The sequence below is a fragment of the Dama dama genome, chromosome 28 (genome assembly GCF_033118175.1).
Source record: "Dama dama isolate Ldn47 chromosome 28, ASM3311817v1, whole genome shotgun sequence".
NCBI lineage: Eukaryota > Metazoa > Chordata > Mammalia > Artiodactyla > Cervidae > Dama > Dama dama.
The window spans coordinates 43,390,094-43,409,808 of NC_083708.1; the positions used below are offsets into that span (position 1 = coordinate 43,390,094).

Consider the following 19,715-nt stretch of genomic DNA (forward strand, 5'->3'; position numbering starts at 1 on the left):
GATCTTGGCATTATTTTATGTAAAACCCGATTCATAATCAGCAGAGTCCTTATATGGAAGAAAACATGAAGAGGTGTGCCTCTCATGAGGGACATGTTTAATTTTTCAGGTTGATAACTGAAAATTCCAGTGTGCATATATCCAGTTGGGGACCGTGACTGCCACTCAGAATCTTTTTCTTGCTGTTCTCTTACTGCTCCTGCATTTTTGTTGCCCTGTTTCAACTAAGGGGAAGAATAATATTTAAGTTAAATGCTAAATGTGCTAGTTAACTGAAATGTTAGGTGAGTTAGACTGAATAGCTGGTGACTGAAAACTAAATCCAGTGTTATGAAATCAGTATTATACTGCATAAATTGATACCCCTTGTGATAACCTCAGGCCTTTCTGTTACCATTTTAATCATGTTTACCTTAAAGGCAGGGAGATGTACCAGCACTTCCTTCTACATTAATTTTTTATTTATTAGGACATCACTAAATATCCTGTCTGGAGAACTAAATAATTTCACTGAGGAAGCTCTTTTGTAACATTTCTGTCATCTTTGTTTTCCAAGAAAACCTTCTGCCTGTATGCATTTTTGAAATGAGAAGCACCAAAAAATGGCCAGTGGCTACTTAATACCACTGAAGAAGATAACACATAAGGAACACAAAATTACATAAATATAGAATGGAAAAAATCTTGAGAGTTAAAGGTATGCTCTCTGAGTGATTTACGTTTATGCCCATGTGACTTTCTGTTCAAGGACTAGCTGACCTTGCTCTGTGCTACTCTGTGAGCAAGATCTTTCTTTTACCCTTGTCTCTCTTTGGAGAACCTCACTTCTGCCATTTATATTTGCAGTATTTTTACTTAGTAGTAATATGACCACATTTCTTGCAAACTGTGGGCCATGGCTGTTCACAGGAACTGCAGTTGATGCCATAGCTGCTCCTTTCCTTACTTTTCTGAACAGATAACTCCCCTTCCTTACTTCACTCATCACCTGATGGAAACTGCACTTGGCCTATCGTCTGGGCCTTAGAAGTCTCTATAATTTTCCAGCTGTTCAAAACAGCTAAGCAGGCCCCCTCCAAGGAATATTGCACCATCTTCTGTACTGGCTGCCGGAGACATGTCCCAAGTCACCGTCTGCTTTCTCTGGGGAAAGAGGCACTTCTGCCCTAGGAGTTAACATGCTTCCTCTTGCTTTTGTGATAGCTTTCCTGCTTCTGGCCCTTCTGCCTCTTCCCCTGTTCTGGTTTCTTTTCTCTCCATACAAAAACTTGTGTGAGTGATTCCTTTTGAGCTGCACAAGCTTAAGGGCCTTGTCTGTCTCACTTGCCATGGGGTCCCCAGCACCTCAAACAGTGTCTGACAACAATAGCGATTCTCTCCTTGAGCAAACTTGAGTCAGGATCCTCTAAGCCTCTGCTCAGTTAGGCTTCAGTCTCGTTCCTCGTCCCCCCACTCACCTTTCTGGGCCCGCAGAGCCCCAGTTGTAGTGGGAATCCTGCTAAGTCAGTTTAAAGACAGTCCGGTACCCTTGGTATGGATCCAGTTCCTTTTCCCCCAGCCATCGCCCATGTGCTTAACCTGCCTTCACCAAGAATCCCCCTACCCTGATGTCTTCTCTTGGTAATTTTCGATCCACCAACCCCCTCATTCTGCACATTGGCTATAAACCTCCAGCTATCTTTTCTGTATTTGAGTTCCATGTGATCTCTCTCCCTTATTGCAGTAGTCTTGAGTAGTCTTCATTACCATTTTAACAAGTGTCGGATAACTTTTCTTTAACATAGACTCATGGTAGGTGGGTACCAGCGTGTCTCCGATAACTTCACTTGCCCCCTTAGAGATCCTATGCTCAGGTGGCCCTGCTTGAGAAGCCCCCTGTTCATTTACTTGTGAGTAATCTTTACCCTTCTGGCCTGTTTAACTTTCTTGAATTAATTTTTTTGTTTTCTATTAAATCCTGAGAACGATGAAAGAAAGTATAGACCGTGTCTCTCCTGTCCTGTATTATATGAGCAGAAGGTTTCTGCTTCTCTTGTTTATCATTGAAAGTATAGAGATACCAAGGTATCACTTAGGACACCAGGCAGCATGACATTTTATTAGTTCTGCAGTGGAAAAGGCAGCTGAGTCTTGACCCCTGCAATTCTTAGTTGTGATTCATGCCTGTGGAGTAGCTGAAATTAATCATCTGGAACCTTGCAAGAGTATGATTTGTGTCTGGATTTTCTTCTATTTCTGCACCTTTCTAAATCAAGACTACTATTTCTTTTGAAATATATATATATATGCATGTATATACTTTGTTTCCTAAATTTGCTATAAATATTATGAATACATAAAGTTGTTTCATATTGACTAAATTTAGAGTAAATGTTCACATATTTTCTGCATTACAATTAAATGTCAGACCTCAGAGTTTTCCTTTTTCTTGCCAATATGTGAACTTTTAAAATATTTTCATGAAGATTTATACCCTAAAAATACAAAAGATGATTTTCAACATACCTGTTTAACTTTGTGTATTGTATTTCTAAATGTTCTTATTTGGAAAGTGGAAGAAACAGCTAACTTCTTTTAAATCTGGTTACTTCTCTTGTCTTTACCTCATCAAGAAACGTACACAAGGTCCGGTCTGAAACCGGATTATGTGAATGTTATATTTAGTGATGAAGCAGACGTGTGTCCATGCAGTACTTTGCGCCAGGCGCTGCGCCGGGTGACGGCGGTGATGACAGCCTGCCCCGCCGGATGCGCGCTCCCCGACAGCTGGACGGAGGCCACGAGACGGCCGGCGCACAGCGTCGGGGTTTATCAGTGGTGCCGTCCCCATGCACGCAGGTCCAGGCCCAGAGTTAGGACCTGTCTGAGGTTTGGAAACTCTGAATCCCCCCTCACTCCTCTCTGCTGTCTGTCTTTTGTTTGTTCCCCTTTCTTTAGGGTTCTTTCATTTTTCTGTCGTCGGTCAGGTACTTTTCCCCCTATTTTATAGGATAATCAGCAGCAAAAGACCATTTGGCCCTATTCTGAATAAACGTACAACTATATAAGAAGTTTTTAAATAGGATTCATAAGAAGTAATTGTTAGGTGCAAAGGACTCTAAATGTCTAAAATCTTTGTTGTTGGCAACTTAACACCATTCGGCTTCCGTGTCATCATCCTTAAAATGGACCTGAAGTGGTCTTTGCTCGTGACACAGCATTTAGGGACGAAATTAAAAGATGCTTGCTCCTTTGAAGAAAAGCTGACAAACCTAGACAGCATATTAAAAAGCAGAGACATCATTTTGCCAACAAAAGTTTGTACAGTCATAGCTATGGTTTTTCCAGTAGTCATGTATGAGACTCTGATGTGTGAGAATTGGACCATAAAGAAGGCTGAGCACTGACAAATTGATGCTTTCAAATTGTGGTGCTGGAGAAGACTCTTGAGAGTCCCTCGGACAACAGGGAGATCAAACCATTCAATCTTAAAGGAAATCAACCCTGAATACTCATTGAAAGGACTGAGGCTGAAGCTCCAATACTTTGGCCACCTGATGCAAAGAGCCAACTTATTAGAAAAGACCCTGATGCTGGGAAGATTGAGGGTAGGAGGAAAAGGGGGCAACAGAGGATGAGATGGCATCACCAACTCAATGGACAGGAGTTTGAGCAAACTCAGGGAGATAATGAAGGACAGGAAGCTTGGAGTGGTGCAGTCCACAGGGTTGCAAAGAGTTGGACATGACTGAGCAACAACATTGGAGGAAAAGATAAGTGATGCTGACATGCTGATTTTTGTAAGGAAATAGAAGCTTATCTTAAGCTTCATCCAGACTTTTACTAACCTGTCTGTCAGCTTTTTACCTTTTTTTGCAGAAAGTTTGATCATTTTAGATTGATAAAATTTTTAGCACTCACCATGTCTTCATCTTAATGCTTTCATGTCATTAAAGAAAACTGGCTTTCACCTGCATTAGAAGTCAATCTACACTACATGCTAACATTGTACTACAAAAGGAAGCATAGTGTTTCTCAGACACTTAAATTATTCACTCAGCCATCTCTGCAATGCAAGGCAGGTGACCTCTAGTTTCTGGGTATCTGGGACAATTTTGACTCCCATGTTCATGCCTGGTGGGGCTGGCCATCTTTCAAAGGCGAAGAGGAAAGGTGGGGGTGGGGGGAATGAACTTTCAAGGAACTTGAAACACATGAGTTGTCTCAAGTTGAGCAAAGTCATCAGAGCATTAAAAAGTCAGGCTAAGAAGGAGGGCTTCTGTGAGATACAGGGAGTTATCAGAAAATAACTTTGTGTTTCTGAGTGGGAATGCCAGCAACCCAAAAGAATTGGAACATCAAAAGACAGTATAAAAGTAAGGGAAAAAAAACATTAATTTTGAAGTAAAATATGAAGTACTAGTGACAAAATTAGTAATTTTACCAATTTTTAAATTAGTGATTATAAAGGTGTTTTCCTAGGAAAATGGCTGTGTGCCCTGAGAGACGGAAATAAGATTTTTATAAGTTCACTGTTAGCAAATAAATAGTGCTGTTCTGAAGCCACATTCTGCTGATTTTTGTCATTTGAGGAATGCTGGGCTGATAACCAGCATTGGGATCGTAGTGAGTATTTTCTTGGCATTTTCTGTGTGCCAAGTTCTAGATACTCCATTGTCTTTTCAGCAGCCCCTGAGGAGCCTGTGTTGTTACCTGGAGGAAACAGAAAGGTGAGGCCAGTTAGCTTTTCTGATGGCGTTGAAAGATTCAGACCCAGGTCGGCTGGTTTCCATGCCCATGTTTGAGCCATCACCGTGTGGCAGGCGCGACAGAATGAAGGCATCAGGCCAGAAAGAGCAGCAGCCTTCTGCTCTCCTAGGTCCCTGGAGCATGACCCGTGTCTGCTCTGCATTTGTTCGCTGTTGTCAGAGGCCAAGGCCTCCGTGTTCTGTCAATGTGAGTGCACTTTTTAGCTCCTGTTATGAGAGAGCTTATAAAACATTTTCTCCGGAATATACTTAATAACATTGATTTTCAAAGAAAGCAATACAAGTAATGAATTGCTCTAGAGAAAGTTTTAGATATTTTAAGCTCACCTTCACTCAGTAAATTAATCTTTCCCCCACCAAGAAACAGATTTATAAAAAGTAATTTCAACTTCAGTGTAGAGAAGTTTGGGAATCGAATTCTGTTGACTTCAAAAGGAAGAACCACTTACACACAAAAATACCTCAGAAGAGGTGGGCAAAGCTGAGATGGTTTGAGAATTTAGCCACGTCTCTTTTTTTTTAAAGTAACTTCGTTATGTTTTGTTTTTTTTTTTTAATTAAATCAGTAGCGTTTTAACTTGTGAATAACAAAATGGAATGAGTCCCATTGTTCAATTGGAATACCATTTCTCTTGAATTATCTTGTGGCCAAAGCCTGAGGAGCATGGGTTCCCAGAGAGCCAAAGGATTTCTTGAGCCCTTGTTTTAAATGTGCTGCCCTCTGAGCCTGTACTTTGAATAGCTTTTCATATTGTAGTTGGATTTGTATAAATCCAGCCACATTCCTAAGTCTGACTTGTGTGCATTTATGACTTAAGTCGGTGTTTCAGAAATTGGTGGCAGATAATGACCACAAACTTTTTTTAATTGTTTTAGCGCTGTTTGGAGCTTGATTATTTAAAACGAGTGCGTGACATCTTCAGGTTCACCTGACTATACAGAGATACTAAAGGAAATTTATGCTATGCTTTGCCTTTAGTGGACGTTTCAGTGACTTTTTTACAGGCAGGGGAAAGCAGGGCCATAGTAAATACCACTGCAATGGCTGTAAGACCTTTTCAGTCAGAAACCATAAGATGGTTACTTTGAGAAATAAAGGTTTCACATCAGGAAATGTTTTATTGTCAGGGGAACATTTAAGGAATCTAACACTTCCCTGAACTAAGACTTTGTGTTTACAAATGTCACAGTCCAGAAAATTGTTTCATCATTCTTATAATAAACAAATGTAGCTTTCTGACTCTGCAAATTTTGCATTGCCAACTAATTTTTTTACTTTGTCTTATAAGGAATAAGAGTCTTTGGATATTTTTTCCTTTTGTCTTTGAATAGATCACCTGCTTTGGGGGTCAGCAATTTGTCACTGGAAAAAGAAAAATGTTTGACTCAGACTTGGAACTTAATTATTTATGACAATTAATTGTAAGGACTTTAGTTTGTGGGAATGTAGCAGGTGATATAATAATCTACTTGAATAGTCTAATTGAAACAACCAAATGTTGTAAGAAAAGTTAATAAAGTATCTACTAAATATATTGCTAATTGGCATAAAAGAAGAGAAATCATAGAGACCAAAGACGAAATGAAAGCAGGAATCCTGGGATGTAAGCTGGTTTGTCTCAGAATGTTTCTGCTGGGTTTTGAGTCTGAGCTTCCCTTTGGTGGTGGTGTATGGATTATTGAGAAATAGACCTGCGAACGATGGAGTGGGAAGTTGGGGAAAGGCAGGGTATGTAGTAAGGAAACCTGCCTGTCTCTATCTTTGAGGCAGGATTTTAATTCTCCTAAAACAGAAGGACTGACATTCACACGTGTGCACATTGACTTGATTCTCTCTATGAGGTCCAAAAATCTCCATGCCAAGAATTTAAAGTGCTCCCAGGTTGGTTGCCTCCCAAAAAGCAAACAGAAGCCAGATACAAATTTTATCTGAAATAATGTCACTTCAACCCAGGCCTTTAGGAATTCTCACAGATAGCATAATCAAGGGAAATCAGTTCACAATCAGAAATCACAGATTAATTAGATGAAGAAATTCACCAGCATGAGAAGCAGAGCCAGCAGATTCACACCAGAGTGGAATTATCAGATTCCTAATGATGTTGACGGGCTTCCCTGGTGGCTCAGAGGCTAAAGCGTCTGCCTGGAATGCGGGAGACCCCGGTTCGATCCCTGAGTTGGGAAGATCCCCTGAAGAAGGAAATGGCAACCCACTCCAGTACTCTTGCCTGGAGAATCCCATGGAGGGAGGAGCCTGGTAGGCTACAGCCCATGGGGTCACAAAGAGTCAGACACGACCGAGCGACTTCACTTTCACTTTCTAATGATGTTGAAAACTGAAACTGAAATACTTTGGCCACCTGATGCGAAGAGCTGACTCATTTGAAAAGACCCTGATGCTGGGAAAGATTGAAGGCAGGAAGAGAAGGGGACAACAGAGGATGAAATGGTTGGATGGCATCACCGACTCAGTGGACATGAGTTTGGGTAAACTCCAGAAGTTGGTAATGGACAGGGAGGCCTGGCGTGCTGCAGTCCATTGGGTCGCAAAGAGTCAGACACAGCTGAGCAACTAAACTGAACTGAATATAAAATAATTGTGTAAATGCACTTTTAAAAAGTGATGTTGCTTTTTTAAAAAATAAATGAGAAGCTTGGAAACATAAGCAAGAAACAAGATATTATAAATAATGACCAAACATTTGGAAGAGGACTAAGTAGAACTTCTAAAATTAGAAGTATAATTAATGTTAAAAGTTAGGTTATTAGGTTAAAGAAAAGATGAGACATAGCTGAAGAGAGAATTTGTGAAGGTGAATATAAAAAGAAATTACATAGAATGCAACCCACAAAGAGATGGAAAGCATTTGAGTGGTTAGGAGACATGGAGAAGAACATATTGGGACCATCCATTTTTCAGAAGACAACTGGCCAAATTTGTTAAAATGAAAATGATGTAGCTGTCTTAATACTGGAGTAGACTTTAAAGCAACATACATTACTTGAGATAAAACTTCATAATCATAAAAAGTTCAATTCAGTTTTATTTAGATATAATAATTCTAGTTGTGTATGTATCTAACAGTGTACTTTCAAAATACAGAGAGTAAAAATTAACAGAAATACAACTAATGAGACAAATCTACAATCAGAAGCATTTTAACAGACCTTTTCTTTAACTGATAGGAGAAATGACCCCTTAAACCAATAAATATTTAGATTCAAACAAAAGATTAGTAAATTACTTAATAGATAGGTAAGGTGGTCTGACACTCCCATCTCTTTAAGTATTTCCCACAGTTTATTGTGATCCATGCAGTCTTTAGCACAGTCATTAGATCCACGAAGGCTTTAGCATAGTCAATGAAGTGGAAGTAGAATTCTCTTGCTTTTTCCGTAATCCAGTGAATGATGGCAATTTGATCTCTTCCTCTGCCTTTTCTAAATCCAGCTTTTGTACATCTGGAAGTTCTCCGTTCATGTACTGCTGAAGCCTAGCTTGAAAGATGTTGAGTGTAACCTTGCTAACATGTGAAATGAGCGTAATCATATGGTAGTTTGAACAATCTTTGGCATTGCCTTTCTTTGGGATTGGAAAGAAAACTGATCTTTTCCAGTCCTGTGGCTACTGCTGAGTTTTCCAAATTTACCAACATATTCAGTGGAGCACTTAAACAACATCATCTTTTAGGATTTTAAATAGCTCAGCTGGAATTCCATCTCTGCTAGCTTTGTTCTTAGTAGTGCTTCCTAAGGCCCACTTGACTTCACGTTCCAGGATGTTGGGCTCTTAGATGAGTGACACGCTATCGTGATTATCTGGGTCATTAATACCTTTTTTGTACAGTTCTTCTGTGTGTTCTTGCCACCTCTTCTTAATGTCTTCTGCTTCTGTTAGATCCTTACCATTTCTGTCCTTTATCGTGTCCATCCTTGCAGGAAATGTTGCCTTGATAACTCCAGTTTTCCTGAAGAGATCTCTGATCTTTCCCGTTCTGTTTTTCCTCTGTTTATTTGCATTGTTTATTTAAGAAGGCCTTCTTTTTTCTTTTTGCTGTTTTCTAGAACTCTGTATTCCTTCGGGCATGTCTTTCCCTTTTCCCCCCGCCTTTCCCGTCTCTTTTTCCCTCAGCTATTTGTAAAGCCTCCTCAGGCAACCACTTTTCAGTCTTGCATTTCTTTTTCTTTGGGATGGTGTTGGTCACCACCTCCTGTTCAGTGTTACAAACTTCCATCCATAGTTCTTCAGACACTCTGTACCAGATCTAATCCCTTGACTATTGGTCACTTCCACTGTATAGTCATAAGGGATTTGATTTAGGTTGTTCTTGAATGACCCAGTGGTTTTCCTTACTTTCTTCAATTTAAGTGTAAATTTTGCAATAAGGAGCTCATGATCTGAGCCATAGCCAGCTCCAGGTCTTGTTTTTACTGTCTGTATAGAGTTTCTCCATCTTTGGCTGCAAAGAGCATAATCAGTCTGATTTTGGTATTGACCACCTGGTGATGTCCATATGTAGAGCCATCTCTTGGGTTGTTGGAAGAGGGTGTTTGCTATGACCAAGTGCATTCTCTTGACAAGACTCTCTTAGCTTTTGCTCTGCTTCATTTTGTAAACTGCAACTTAGCATATCACAGCAAAAATCTGCAAAATACACATTCTTTTCAGTCATAAAAACATTTTAAAGTCACTTAAGAAAAATTAGGCCACAAATTTTTTGTCAACAATTTTAAAAAGATTGAAATCATATAGAGTATGTTCTTTGTATACAGTAGGATTTAACCAGAAGTCAATAATGATAACCAGAGGATAAATAATCTTACAAAGATACTGTCAGATCAGACACCAAGAATAGAAAGAATCAGACTCAAAAAATCCATGTTGTATAGTTTCATTACATTAGAAATTTAAAAATGAGGCAAAGTTAGACTGTAGCGTTCATGGCTACATGTTAAGGCAAAAAGTGAACAAAGACAAATAAGAAAGTGATTACCATAAAAGGATAATAATTACCTTCAAGGGGTAGAGGGCTTGTTCAGGCCATCATAGTGCAAGAAGTTCCTTCTTGTTTTGTCATCAAAAATATATCCATTGTACTTAAGTGCTTATTCTTCCAGATGAACTTTAAACAGTATTGTCAAATTCTCTAAAAAGCATTTGGAATTGTGTTAAGTTTATAGATTTCTTCTGGAATTATTTGCATCTTTGAAATAGTAAGTCTTCCCATCTAGGGATATGGTATGTGTTTCCAATAACTCAGTTTTGTTTCATTGTTTTTTAAGATTCTTTAGAAAAATTTTAGAGCTTTTCTCATAGAGTCCATGTTTCTTGTTAAGTACGTTCCTAAGTATTTCATTAATTTTGCTTCTAATGTAAATGAAGTCCCCTGCTGCCCCCACCATGTTTTCCAATAGGTATTACTAATATGTGGGAAAGCTAAAGTTTTTTTTAAACTGCCTATCTTATTATTTTTAATTCCTGTAGTTTATCTTAAAATAATATTTGTTGTGTTTTTGTTGTGGGGTGAGTATTAGTAGTTACTTTATAATAACTTTCTCATTTGCTTACTGTTTCTCAATAGTTGAGAATGTGAGGCTCAGCAAAGGATAAAGAGTTTGTTCAAGGTCATGTGGCCAAATACTGGTTGGAGCTGGGGTTTTAATCCTGTTATGTGTAACTGAAAAACTACCATGGGATTATATTTTCCCTGATTAATTTAATTCAACAACAAATTATATAAAGATGTTGTGTTATGGAGATGAATTAGATAATGAATGTAAAATCGCCAGGAATGTAAATGAACTATCCAAATTAATGTAGCAGTTTCACTGTGAAATTAAAGGTAAGAGATTCATTGGAGAATAGTTGAGATCTGGCTTGTCTTTGAGCTGTTTAGAAGTCATAGAGCTTTCTCGTTTATAAAATTTTTGAGATGTCCTCTGAATATTTATGTCTGATACGTTATGAACCAGATGTCTTCCCAGTGGATTTTTTTTAATATTAAAAGTGGCATTTAGTAAGCCATTTAAATGATAATGATGGTGGATGCATTTAAGGTTTCTTTGCAGTGATGACCTTCAGCAGACTAGTTCTTACAACAGAAGGATTGGAAAGTGTTCCCCCTTGCGTTCAACACCAGTTTTATTTTGTACCTTTGAAGGTGCCATTCTATTTGGGTGCTGAATATCTAGCAGTGAATAAAAAAAAGACAAATTATAAACAAGCATATTAGGTACAGTTGACCCTTGAACCACGTGGAAATTATCGTCAGCCCCCTGGATACATGGTCCCTCTGCATCCATGAATTCAGCCAACCACAGATCATGTGTTAAATACTGCAGTATTTACCATTGGAAAAAACCCTCCCATAAATGAACCCATGCAGTTCGAGCTGGTGTTGCTCAAGGGTCAGCTGTGTATATCTTGAGAGAAGCGCTATGAAGAAATGGTTTGTGGGTGGGTCCGGCAGGCAGCGTACAACAGGCCCTGAGGTGAAGCATGCCGTAAGGAGCCTGCTGAAGGCCGGTGTTGCCGGAGGACCGGGTGAGGCGCAGGTTGGAGCATCCGAGGTTGGCTCAGTGGCAAGGCCTGTAACATGCAGGGCCGTGGAGACCATAAGAAGGAATTTGGATTTTATTCAGAGAGCCATGGGGAGATTTCCAAGAAGGGTACCAACTGGGACCAGTGTGAGATATTAAGACACTGTGGTGGGAAGACCAGGCGGAAAGCTGATGCTGCAGACCAGGGTTTCGCAGCTATGGACTCTTGACATTCAGGGCTGGCTGACTCTGTCCGGGTGGCTATTCTATATCTTGACACAGCATCTCTGGCCTCTACCCACTAGGTAGAGGCAGAGAGTAGCAGCCCTCCTGGCACTTTCCAAGTCGTCACCACCACGGTGTCTACAGACATTTCCACGAGTCCCTCGGGGGATGCGGTATTCCTCAGCTGTGAGCCACTGCTCATCACCAGAGGGAATGAAGACTTGGGGTGGAGTGATGGAGGGGAGGTAGAGAGACGTGCTTAGATCTGAGACCCACTTAGGTCGAAGAGGATGTGCTGGATTACAGGGATTCAGACAGATTCCTTGGACAGAGAATTCTCCACTCATCTTCATTGCCAGGTTTTTCTGGAAAAGCTTCCTTTGCGGTTTTTGGAAACCTTAAAATTCACCCACAGTCATCCTCGCTCTATCTCATGCCTTAGATCTTCCAAACACTGTGTCTGCTTTGTGTTCTGCAGACAGAAAAGATCTGTCCCCTCCCTACACACAAACCACACCCCCTCAAACCCCAGAGAGGTGACGGAGGTGCTTGGTCTCTCACCAGGAATCCTGAAGTGGGTGAAGCTGATCGACAACTTCGAAGGGGAGTATGACTACGTGACCAACGAGGGCACCGTTTTCACCTTCAAGACAAACCGCCATTCTCCGAACTACCGCCTGATCAACATTGACTTCACGGACCCCGAGGAGTCCAGGTGGAAAGTGCTGGTTCCTGAGCACGAGAAAGATGTCTTAGGTAAGAGTCCATGCCGCTTGGAGGTCGTGCTTTCTGGTAAGAATGTCTTTCTGGTAAGAATGTCAAGACGTTGGTGTATGTCTCATTCTTGTAACCGGTTACAAGGTAAAGAACCTTCAACTTATGATCCTGAGAAGTCTTAATAGAGCAGCCAAGTGTTTATTACCATGTGACATTTTATAATTAGCCCAATATTGCGTGGGATCTTCATAAAAATTGTGAAGGTATGAATCCAGACCTTCAAAGGTGGAGCTTTTTTTATTAAATATCAGCTGTCTTTGTGTAGCTATTATCTGATAATAAGTGCTAATATTAAAAAAAATTTTTTTAACTAGTTGGATTCAGAATCCTTAGTTTTCAGCTTTGGAACAACCCTTGGCGGTTCGTTTTATACCTATTGTAGATATTAGGCTGGATTTATAGTCCTCTTGCCAGAAGAGAAGAGAGAGTATTGTCAGATTTAATTGAGATCCATTGCACCATGCTGCAATAACGTCTTAAGAGCATCACGTCTGAGTCCATCATGTTTCACAGTGCCTTTAAGTTCCCATTTTTCATTTTCTCAGTGATTTTCCAAAAATGATGTATTGCTTTATAAGTTACTCATTGCCTGAAAGCTGGATTTGACTTAAAATGAGACTCACTAATTTTGCTACAGTTTTTGACACAAAAGGAGAAACGAATACCTTCAAGCTAGGGAAGAGTTTGCTTGTGGATGTGAACTTCTGCTGATGGGTTGAATAGGAATAAAATCTAGGGCCATTCCAAGGGAAGGTATAAGGTGTATAATCAGGAAAATAATTCTTTGTGAAAGCAGCAGAGTGGCCCTGTGTCAGACAAAGCAGTCCTGACATGGGTTTTTCAGTGACTTGAAGCACATATATTGGAGTCAGATTCAAGTGCTCATCCTGGAAAAGTAAGGACCCTTCCTCCCTGGCTCAGCGCAGCATGCTCTGTGCCTGCGGATAGTTCAGTCTGGCCTGGCTTGTAGAGCAGGAGGCGGGCACACAATTACAGCTGAGTCTCAGGAAGTGCTTCACTCATGTGCTCCGCTCTGCCTCTGGCTACCTGGCTCACCCACCCACCCGCTTCTGTACAGAGGCCTCTTACACCTTGGGCAGTCCTATCGGACAGGACCCAAGACAACCCTGTCCATGCCCTTAACCTGCTCAGCCCCTATCTTCAGCCCAGCACCGCAGCTCATCCCAGGCTCTTCTCTGTCCAAAACTGCTTCTCAGCTTGGATTAGGCATCGGTGCTCTATCTCTCTCAGCTGAGTTCTCCTGGTGGGGAGGGGACTTAACAACAGGACGGGGGCTCTTTCCAGGGAAGCTTGTTCATCTGTCTCCTCAAAACCTTCTGTTCACTCTCTGGACCTCATATGTTGGATGAAGGACCCGAGAATCTTAGAACAGGTGTCCTGCCTTCTCCATTAACATCTTCATGTGAGGAAACCGGTTTGCAGCAACTTTGGCTTCTGTGCAAGCTGAGACAGAATGTCCCCTCCAGGGGTGGTAAGAGCCAGCTCTTGGTGAGCACTTCTTATTGCCACCAGAGGGCCCTTTGGGCTTTGGTGGGTCCAAAGGAGAATTGCTGGCACAAGTCTTTGTGAAGAGTGCCCTGGGTGCTTTTCAGGTGAAGGTCAGGTTGGAACAGCGATTCTCTTGTATGGAACCATCAGAAATGCAAATATTTCCCAAGAAATGTGAATTTTCTGCCTTTTAAAGCCCCCACCCCCAAAGCAGTTTTAACTATACCTTAAGGTGACAATCCTTGTCTCACCTGCAGATCTAATGAAATGCAAATCAATGCTCGGAGATTTGTGGAAGCAGTGATGTATTTTTATAACCTTCCCTCTGGAAGGTTATAAGTTCTTTACCCTGGAAAGGGGAAACCTTCAATATTCACTACAACTCATCAATTCAAAGAGAAGCGCAGATAAATTTGCAATATATCATTAGCACATAACGCCCTACTGAGAATAAAAACTAGAGATGAATCATAAAGTACAGCTGTTAAGTCAGAGCTTTTATTAACGACAGTCTACAAATCACCTTGTCCTTTTCTTATTCCCTTTGTCTGTTTTAGAATCCTGATGTACTCGTAGTTAACACAGATTGATTATTTTTTGACAGAAATAATTTACTTCCTTCCCCCCACCTTTCTTTGAAACATTAAAGCCATGTGAAATACATTGCTTGATTGAAGTACTTTAAAAAAATCATATTGGCGGATGTAGGTGTAATAGTTCTTTTTTACATCCTGACTTGAGAAGCTTGCAGTAGGAATTAAACAACCTGACAAGACTGGGGCCCCTGGTGATCCTCAGAGCTCCCTCTGGCCCATGTCTTGTTGAGCATTGATAATGTTTTATGTGTGAGCTGCTAGTTTCCTGGGTTATAAAAATAAGCAGCATTAAAAGCCCCTTGCCCTGCTCCATACCATGAAAACCAAGAAAGGCTCATCTTTTCCACATTCCTGAGCTGTTCCCTGCAGCCCTGTGCTGGCTTGCGTCTGCCACAGCCTCTCTCTCTGGATGGCCTGTCTCCATCGCTGGCCGATCTCGTCCAGGGCACGGTGGATTGCGCTGAGGCCTGCCCGCACCACTTGCTCCTCTCCTCCTCTGCCCGCTGACCTCCGCGCTCCCAGCTCCATCACCGACAGCAAACACTGAAGCTGCGGCCTGGGCCCGGGATGGGGGCGTGGAACTCCTGTCTCTGCCTCCCTCTCAGAGCCCCCTCCTCACCGCGGCCTGGGGACTCTTCCTGGAGATGCCCTTCGTTTCTTGGCCACCCTTCTCCAGACTGTATCCCCAGCCTGTGTGGTGCTCTGCTTGGCTTCCTGGGGATCTGGTCTCTTCTCCACCCTCCATGTACACCGTTGTTCTCTGGTCAGCCATGGGATGCATACGTCCGTCACCGTCGTCACCCTTTGTGTATGTCACCCTTTTGTCCAGCAGTAGCTCCGCAGTAATGACCGAGTCAGAACTCAAGTTCCCCCACCCAGCTCACCGAACCCCCAGCAGACCTCCCACCACCAACCCCACTCACCCCCAAAAGGGGCAATGGTTTTCTTCTTGAAAATGGGCCTCCCACTCATTCTCTTTCCCAGTCTTCCTCCCTTCCTGTTTCATTCCTGGTTCATTCGCCCTTCCTGGTTCATTCATATTCCTTTTCAGTTCTGGCCTTGGTTCTTTGAGTTGTGTTTTCCCACCTTCTCGCCCAACAGAGAGCTGCCCTGCCCCTAACACCACCCAGGCACCCCCACCTTCACTGTCCTCCAGATGTAACTCAGCACTTGCTCAAGGGCTCCCACTTACTTTGAATCTCAACCAGCCACTCACTCACCTTTGTTTACATGTTACTACTTATATTTTTACATGATTGTGTCTCAGGGGCAGAAGTGACCTCATCTCCTTGCTGGTCTGTCCAGCACCTTGCAGGGTGCCAAGCACATGCCAAGCAAGGGTTTGGTACATTCTTCTTGAATAAACAGTCTTGGCAGACGAGGAGCATGGTTCAGGTTTTGTTGTTTTCCGTCTGTACGTCCTGTAACATGATAGTGGGCACAAAATAGGGCCGCAGGGTCACTTGTATTACACACGTTATCGAGACCATCAAAGGCTCCTGGTCCCAGGTGGAGAATATGTTATTACCTCTGGACCTGACATTGGCAATGATTTATTAGAGGGATGTGCCAAAAACACAACGAATGATTAAAGCCAATTATAAACTCACTCGGCCAGTCTCAGGGCCACAGACCACAGTGTAGAGCCCCAGGACTGTCGTTCAGTGAAATGAGTATGTTTTTGGCTAATTTTGAAAGCCACGCTAGGTTTTATGTGCCCTTATCTTTTCAGAGTGGGTAGCCTGTGTCAGGTCCAACTTCTTGGTGCTCTGCTACCTGCACGACGTGAAGAACACCCTGCAGCTCCACGACCTGGCCACTGGTGCTCTCCTCAAGACCTTCCCCCTGGAGGTCGGCAGTGTCGTGGGGTACAGCGGTCAGAAGAAGGACACCGAAATCTTCTACCAGTTTACTTCCTTTTTATCTCCAGGTGAGAGTCTTTCCACCAACACGGTCCAGTTTAAAAATCGCACTCCCGTTTGGGTTTCTTTTGATAAACTGAAATATGATGCCATGTTATATTGAAAATCACATGTGCTGTGTTACAGCCAGAATTACTTAATATAAACTGGTAAAACGGACGCTCAGAACAGAGGGAAACATCAACACCTAAAACTGCACTCTCATTAATCTTATATCCTGAGTCTCTTTTCTGGGGACAGGACCAGCTGTTGTTTTAGGTTGATTTGAAAAATCGGTATGAACAAGTAAAACCGTAGATTCAGCCTTTAGTCTATATATATCAAAACACACACAGCACAGATAGCTAAAAGTGTTAAATAAAAATCTGTAGTCACATCTGACATTTAAAAGCTGTTTTAAAACTGAGACTACATTCTGCTTTTGTTAAGCTGGATTAAAATAAAATTCTAAAAGTATAGTCTTACATCATATGGAGGGGGGAAAAAAAAAAACAACAACTTGTTACTTGGTTCTAGTAGAAAAGGAAGAAAACATTTGCAATTTTGTGGCATCAGTTAATTTTCCCCAAAGTAAACATAACTCTTTTTATACGTTTTTTTTTTTTTTAGGTTTTTCACACTCACTTTGCTTGTTTGGGTTTTTTCCTGTTTCTGCACTTGGCTGCATTCAGCATTTCTGTTACAGCCAAAGCTATAACACCCTAACTTGTCCCAGGAGCCTGGCCAGTTGGCAGTTTGCAGTTGACTGGGCAGACCTTATCCTGAAAGCAATCTGGCTGAAGAAATGTCTGCACGTTCCTTATTTGTTTTTCAAGCTCCTTCATCGTCCTTTTTGTCCTAGCCAGTTTTGTTGCGGTTGTTTGGTTCTTGGCTAATAAAGCAGATGTAGGGGAGAGCTGAGCAGGAGTAGAAATGACTTTGTCCTCCTCCCAGGGTTTGGCAGATGACAATGATGGCTGATCCACTTTTCTCTGTGTGCCTCGGAGTCACAGAACAGGCAGTCTTTAAGGAATCTTAACCGTCATGGCAGGTTGTTGTCAGGGTTATTAAATCAGAAGAATAATGTTCTGTACATAGGTCTGATGGTCCATCTGGGACATCTAGCAACCTTTACCCACCCACGCACCTTTCAGAGGATCTCACAAAGATGTGGACACCAGGGCCAGGGGCCCTGAACTGACAGGTCAAGTACCTCACGTCAGGGTGTCCTGCTCCTCCCAAAGCCTGGAGGACAGTGGCAGCCAGTGGACAGGAACCAAGGAAAATTGCTTTCCTCCTCTCAGCCCGGTGCTGCGGGGTCTGCACTGTTTGCCTCAACTTACACTGGTTCCAGAAATTGAACTTTGGAAAACCTCATAGTCTTTTGAAGAGTTTTAATGGATAAAGAGCAGCAAAGAGAACAGAGCAAGGCTGGCTCACCTGCTCTTCATAAAAGCCAGAGTCTCCAGAGGCCTGTAAACCACCTTCCGTGACCCCATGTGGCCATTTATTTCAGGGACAAGTTCATCATTACCCGAAGATGAAAGGGCTCATTGTCCTAGCATAAAATGATGGGTTCTGTGCCAAGCAGTGAAATATTATCTGTGACTCTGGCTGTGAAGTCTGGAAAGAGAAGTGTGTTCCTGATTCTGTACCAGCAGGCAGCTCCTGAGCAAGCTTTATTTGTCACTGCAATGCTTTCTTCTTCTCCTTCGCCTTTTCCTAATTCGTTTTGCCTCCAGCCTTTTCTTTTCTCTCCTTATTGTAATCTGATACCTGAAATCAGAGAACAGGGCTTCCAGGCTCAGGCCTTCTGAACCAAATGTAAAAATAAATAATTAAACTAGATTCCCTGAAAGCAGGAAATGGCCAGTGTGTACATATGTACACGTCCATATACATGCATGTCTGCTTTTCAAAGGCGGTCTTGCACTGCTCTCCAAAAGTTGACTGTCCACTGCTGCAGTAAACAACAGACACTAAATTATAAATAAAGCTCCAGGGCCAAAAGTACCTGCTGCGCCAACTGCTGTGGACACCTGATATATCTGACAGGTGTACACCTGCTGACCTTGCTTCCCATGGAAGTACATGGTGAAGACATGTCTTGAGCAAAGCCATTTGGAAGAAAATAGGCCCACATTGTAACGTGAATCCCTATGGCCTAATGATGTTTTGTGTCCTTGTCTCAGTTGGTTTGCTAAGTAGAAGAATCGGGTGTCGGATTGGAGAAAACATCCTAGAGTCATGAATCAGAGAGGACTGGTTAGGTGATCTCTAGGGAATAATTTCAAAGTTTAAGGGCAAAGGAGAACCAAATTTGGAAGTTCCTTAAGACCAGAGGAGATGTCTTGGACTTGAGGAGATGGGACTCCTGATGAAAACAGTGCTTTAACAAGGCTATTCTAGCAAAAGGAAAGAGGGAGGGGCAATCAGTTCAGATATTCCTGCTATAATTGGAAGTAAATGTAGGGAGGTGAAAGAGATGGCAGTTAAAAGGAAGGGGCAATTCTAGGAGAATTGCGACTGCACTTGGAGGAAAACGGGCAACCAAGGCAGTTTGGAGCGCGATGCTCAACCACTGAGTGGTTGAGCCAAGTGATGTTGTGCTCGTGGAACCTGGGAGGGGTGTCTAAGGCTCACTCCAGACTTCCGTGTGTGGTAATAATCCAGCACAGCCATCCCGGTTGCATGGCTCTGAGAAACAGGGAGAAGAAATCAAAGAACCTTTGCCAGACTCTCTGGGAAAAGCATAAAAATGCTATAGAGCAGTTTTAGGTCCATAGAAAACTAAAGGAAGGGGACAGAGATTTCCTGTGTCCTCCCTATCCCTACCCGTGCACTGCCTCCCGTTATCAGCATCCCCTCCTCCAGTGGCATAGTTGCTGCAGTTGATGAACCTGCATTGACACATCATAATTGCTCAGAGTGCATAACTTACCTTAGGACTCTCTCTTGGTGTTGTTCATTCCAAGTTTGGATAAATGTATGATGGCCTGTATCCATCAGTATGTGTTTTTATGGTATCATGCAGAGTAATTTCAGTACCCTAAAAAGTCTGTGCACTCTGCCCTTTTCATCCCTTCTCCCCCTAGCCCCTGGCAATCACTGATCTTTTTACTGTCTCCATAGCTTTGTCTTTTCCAGAATGACCTATAGTTGGAATCATATTAATAGATTATATAGACTTTTTGGATTGGCTCCTTCACTTAGTAATATGCATTTAAGGTTGTTGCATGGCTTAATGGCTTATTTATTTTTTGCTATTATTATTTGCTTATTTATTTTTCGTAATAGTCCATTGTCTGGATGTTCCACCATTTACTTACGCATTCACCTGCTGAAGGACATCTTGGTTGCCTCCAACTTTTGGCAGTCATGAATAAAACTGCTCTGAATATCTGTGTACAGGTTCTTGT

General features: G+C 42.0%; 1 protein-coding gene across 2 annotated transcripts in view; it reads left to right on the top strand.

Annotated features, from left to right (window-relative positions):
- PREP (prolyl endopeptidase) overlaps positions 1-19,715 on the top strand; it is a 133,324-nt gene that overhangs the window by 58,210 nt on the left and 55,399 nt on the right. For both annotated transcript variants that reach the window (XR_009690994.1, XM_061132020.1), the window contains exons 8-9: positions 12,078-12,269; positions 16,128-16,325. Coding sequence is in view for 1 of the 2 variants with exons in the window: in XM_061132020.1 (XP_060988003.1) it covers positions 12,078-12,269; positions 16,128-16,325 (390 nt within the window). In the remaining variant the exon portion in view is untranslated. The remainder of the gene's footprint in view (positions 1-12,077; positions 12,270-16,127; positions 16,326-19,715) is intronic.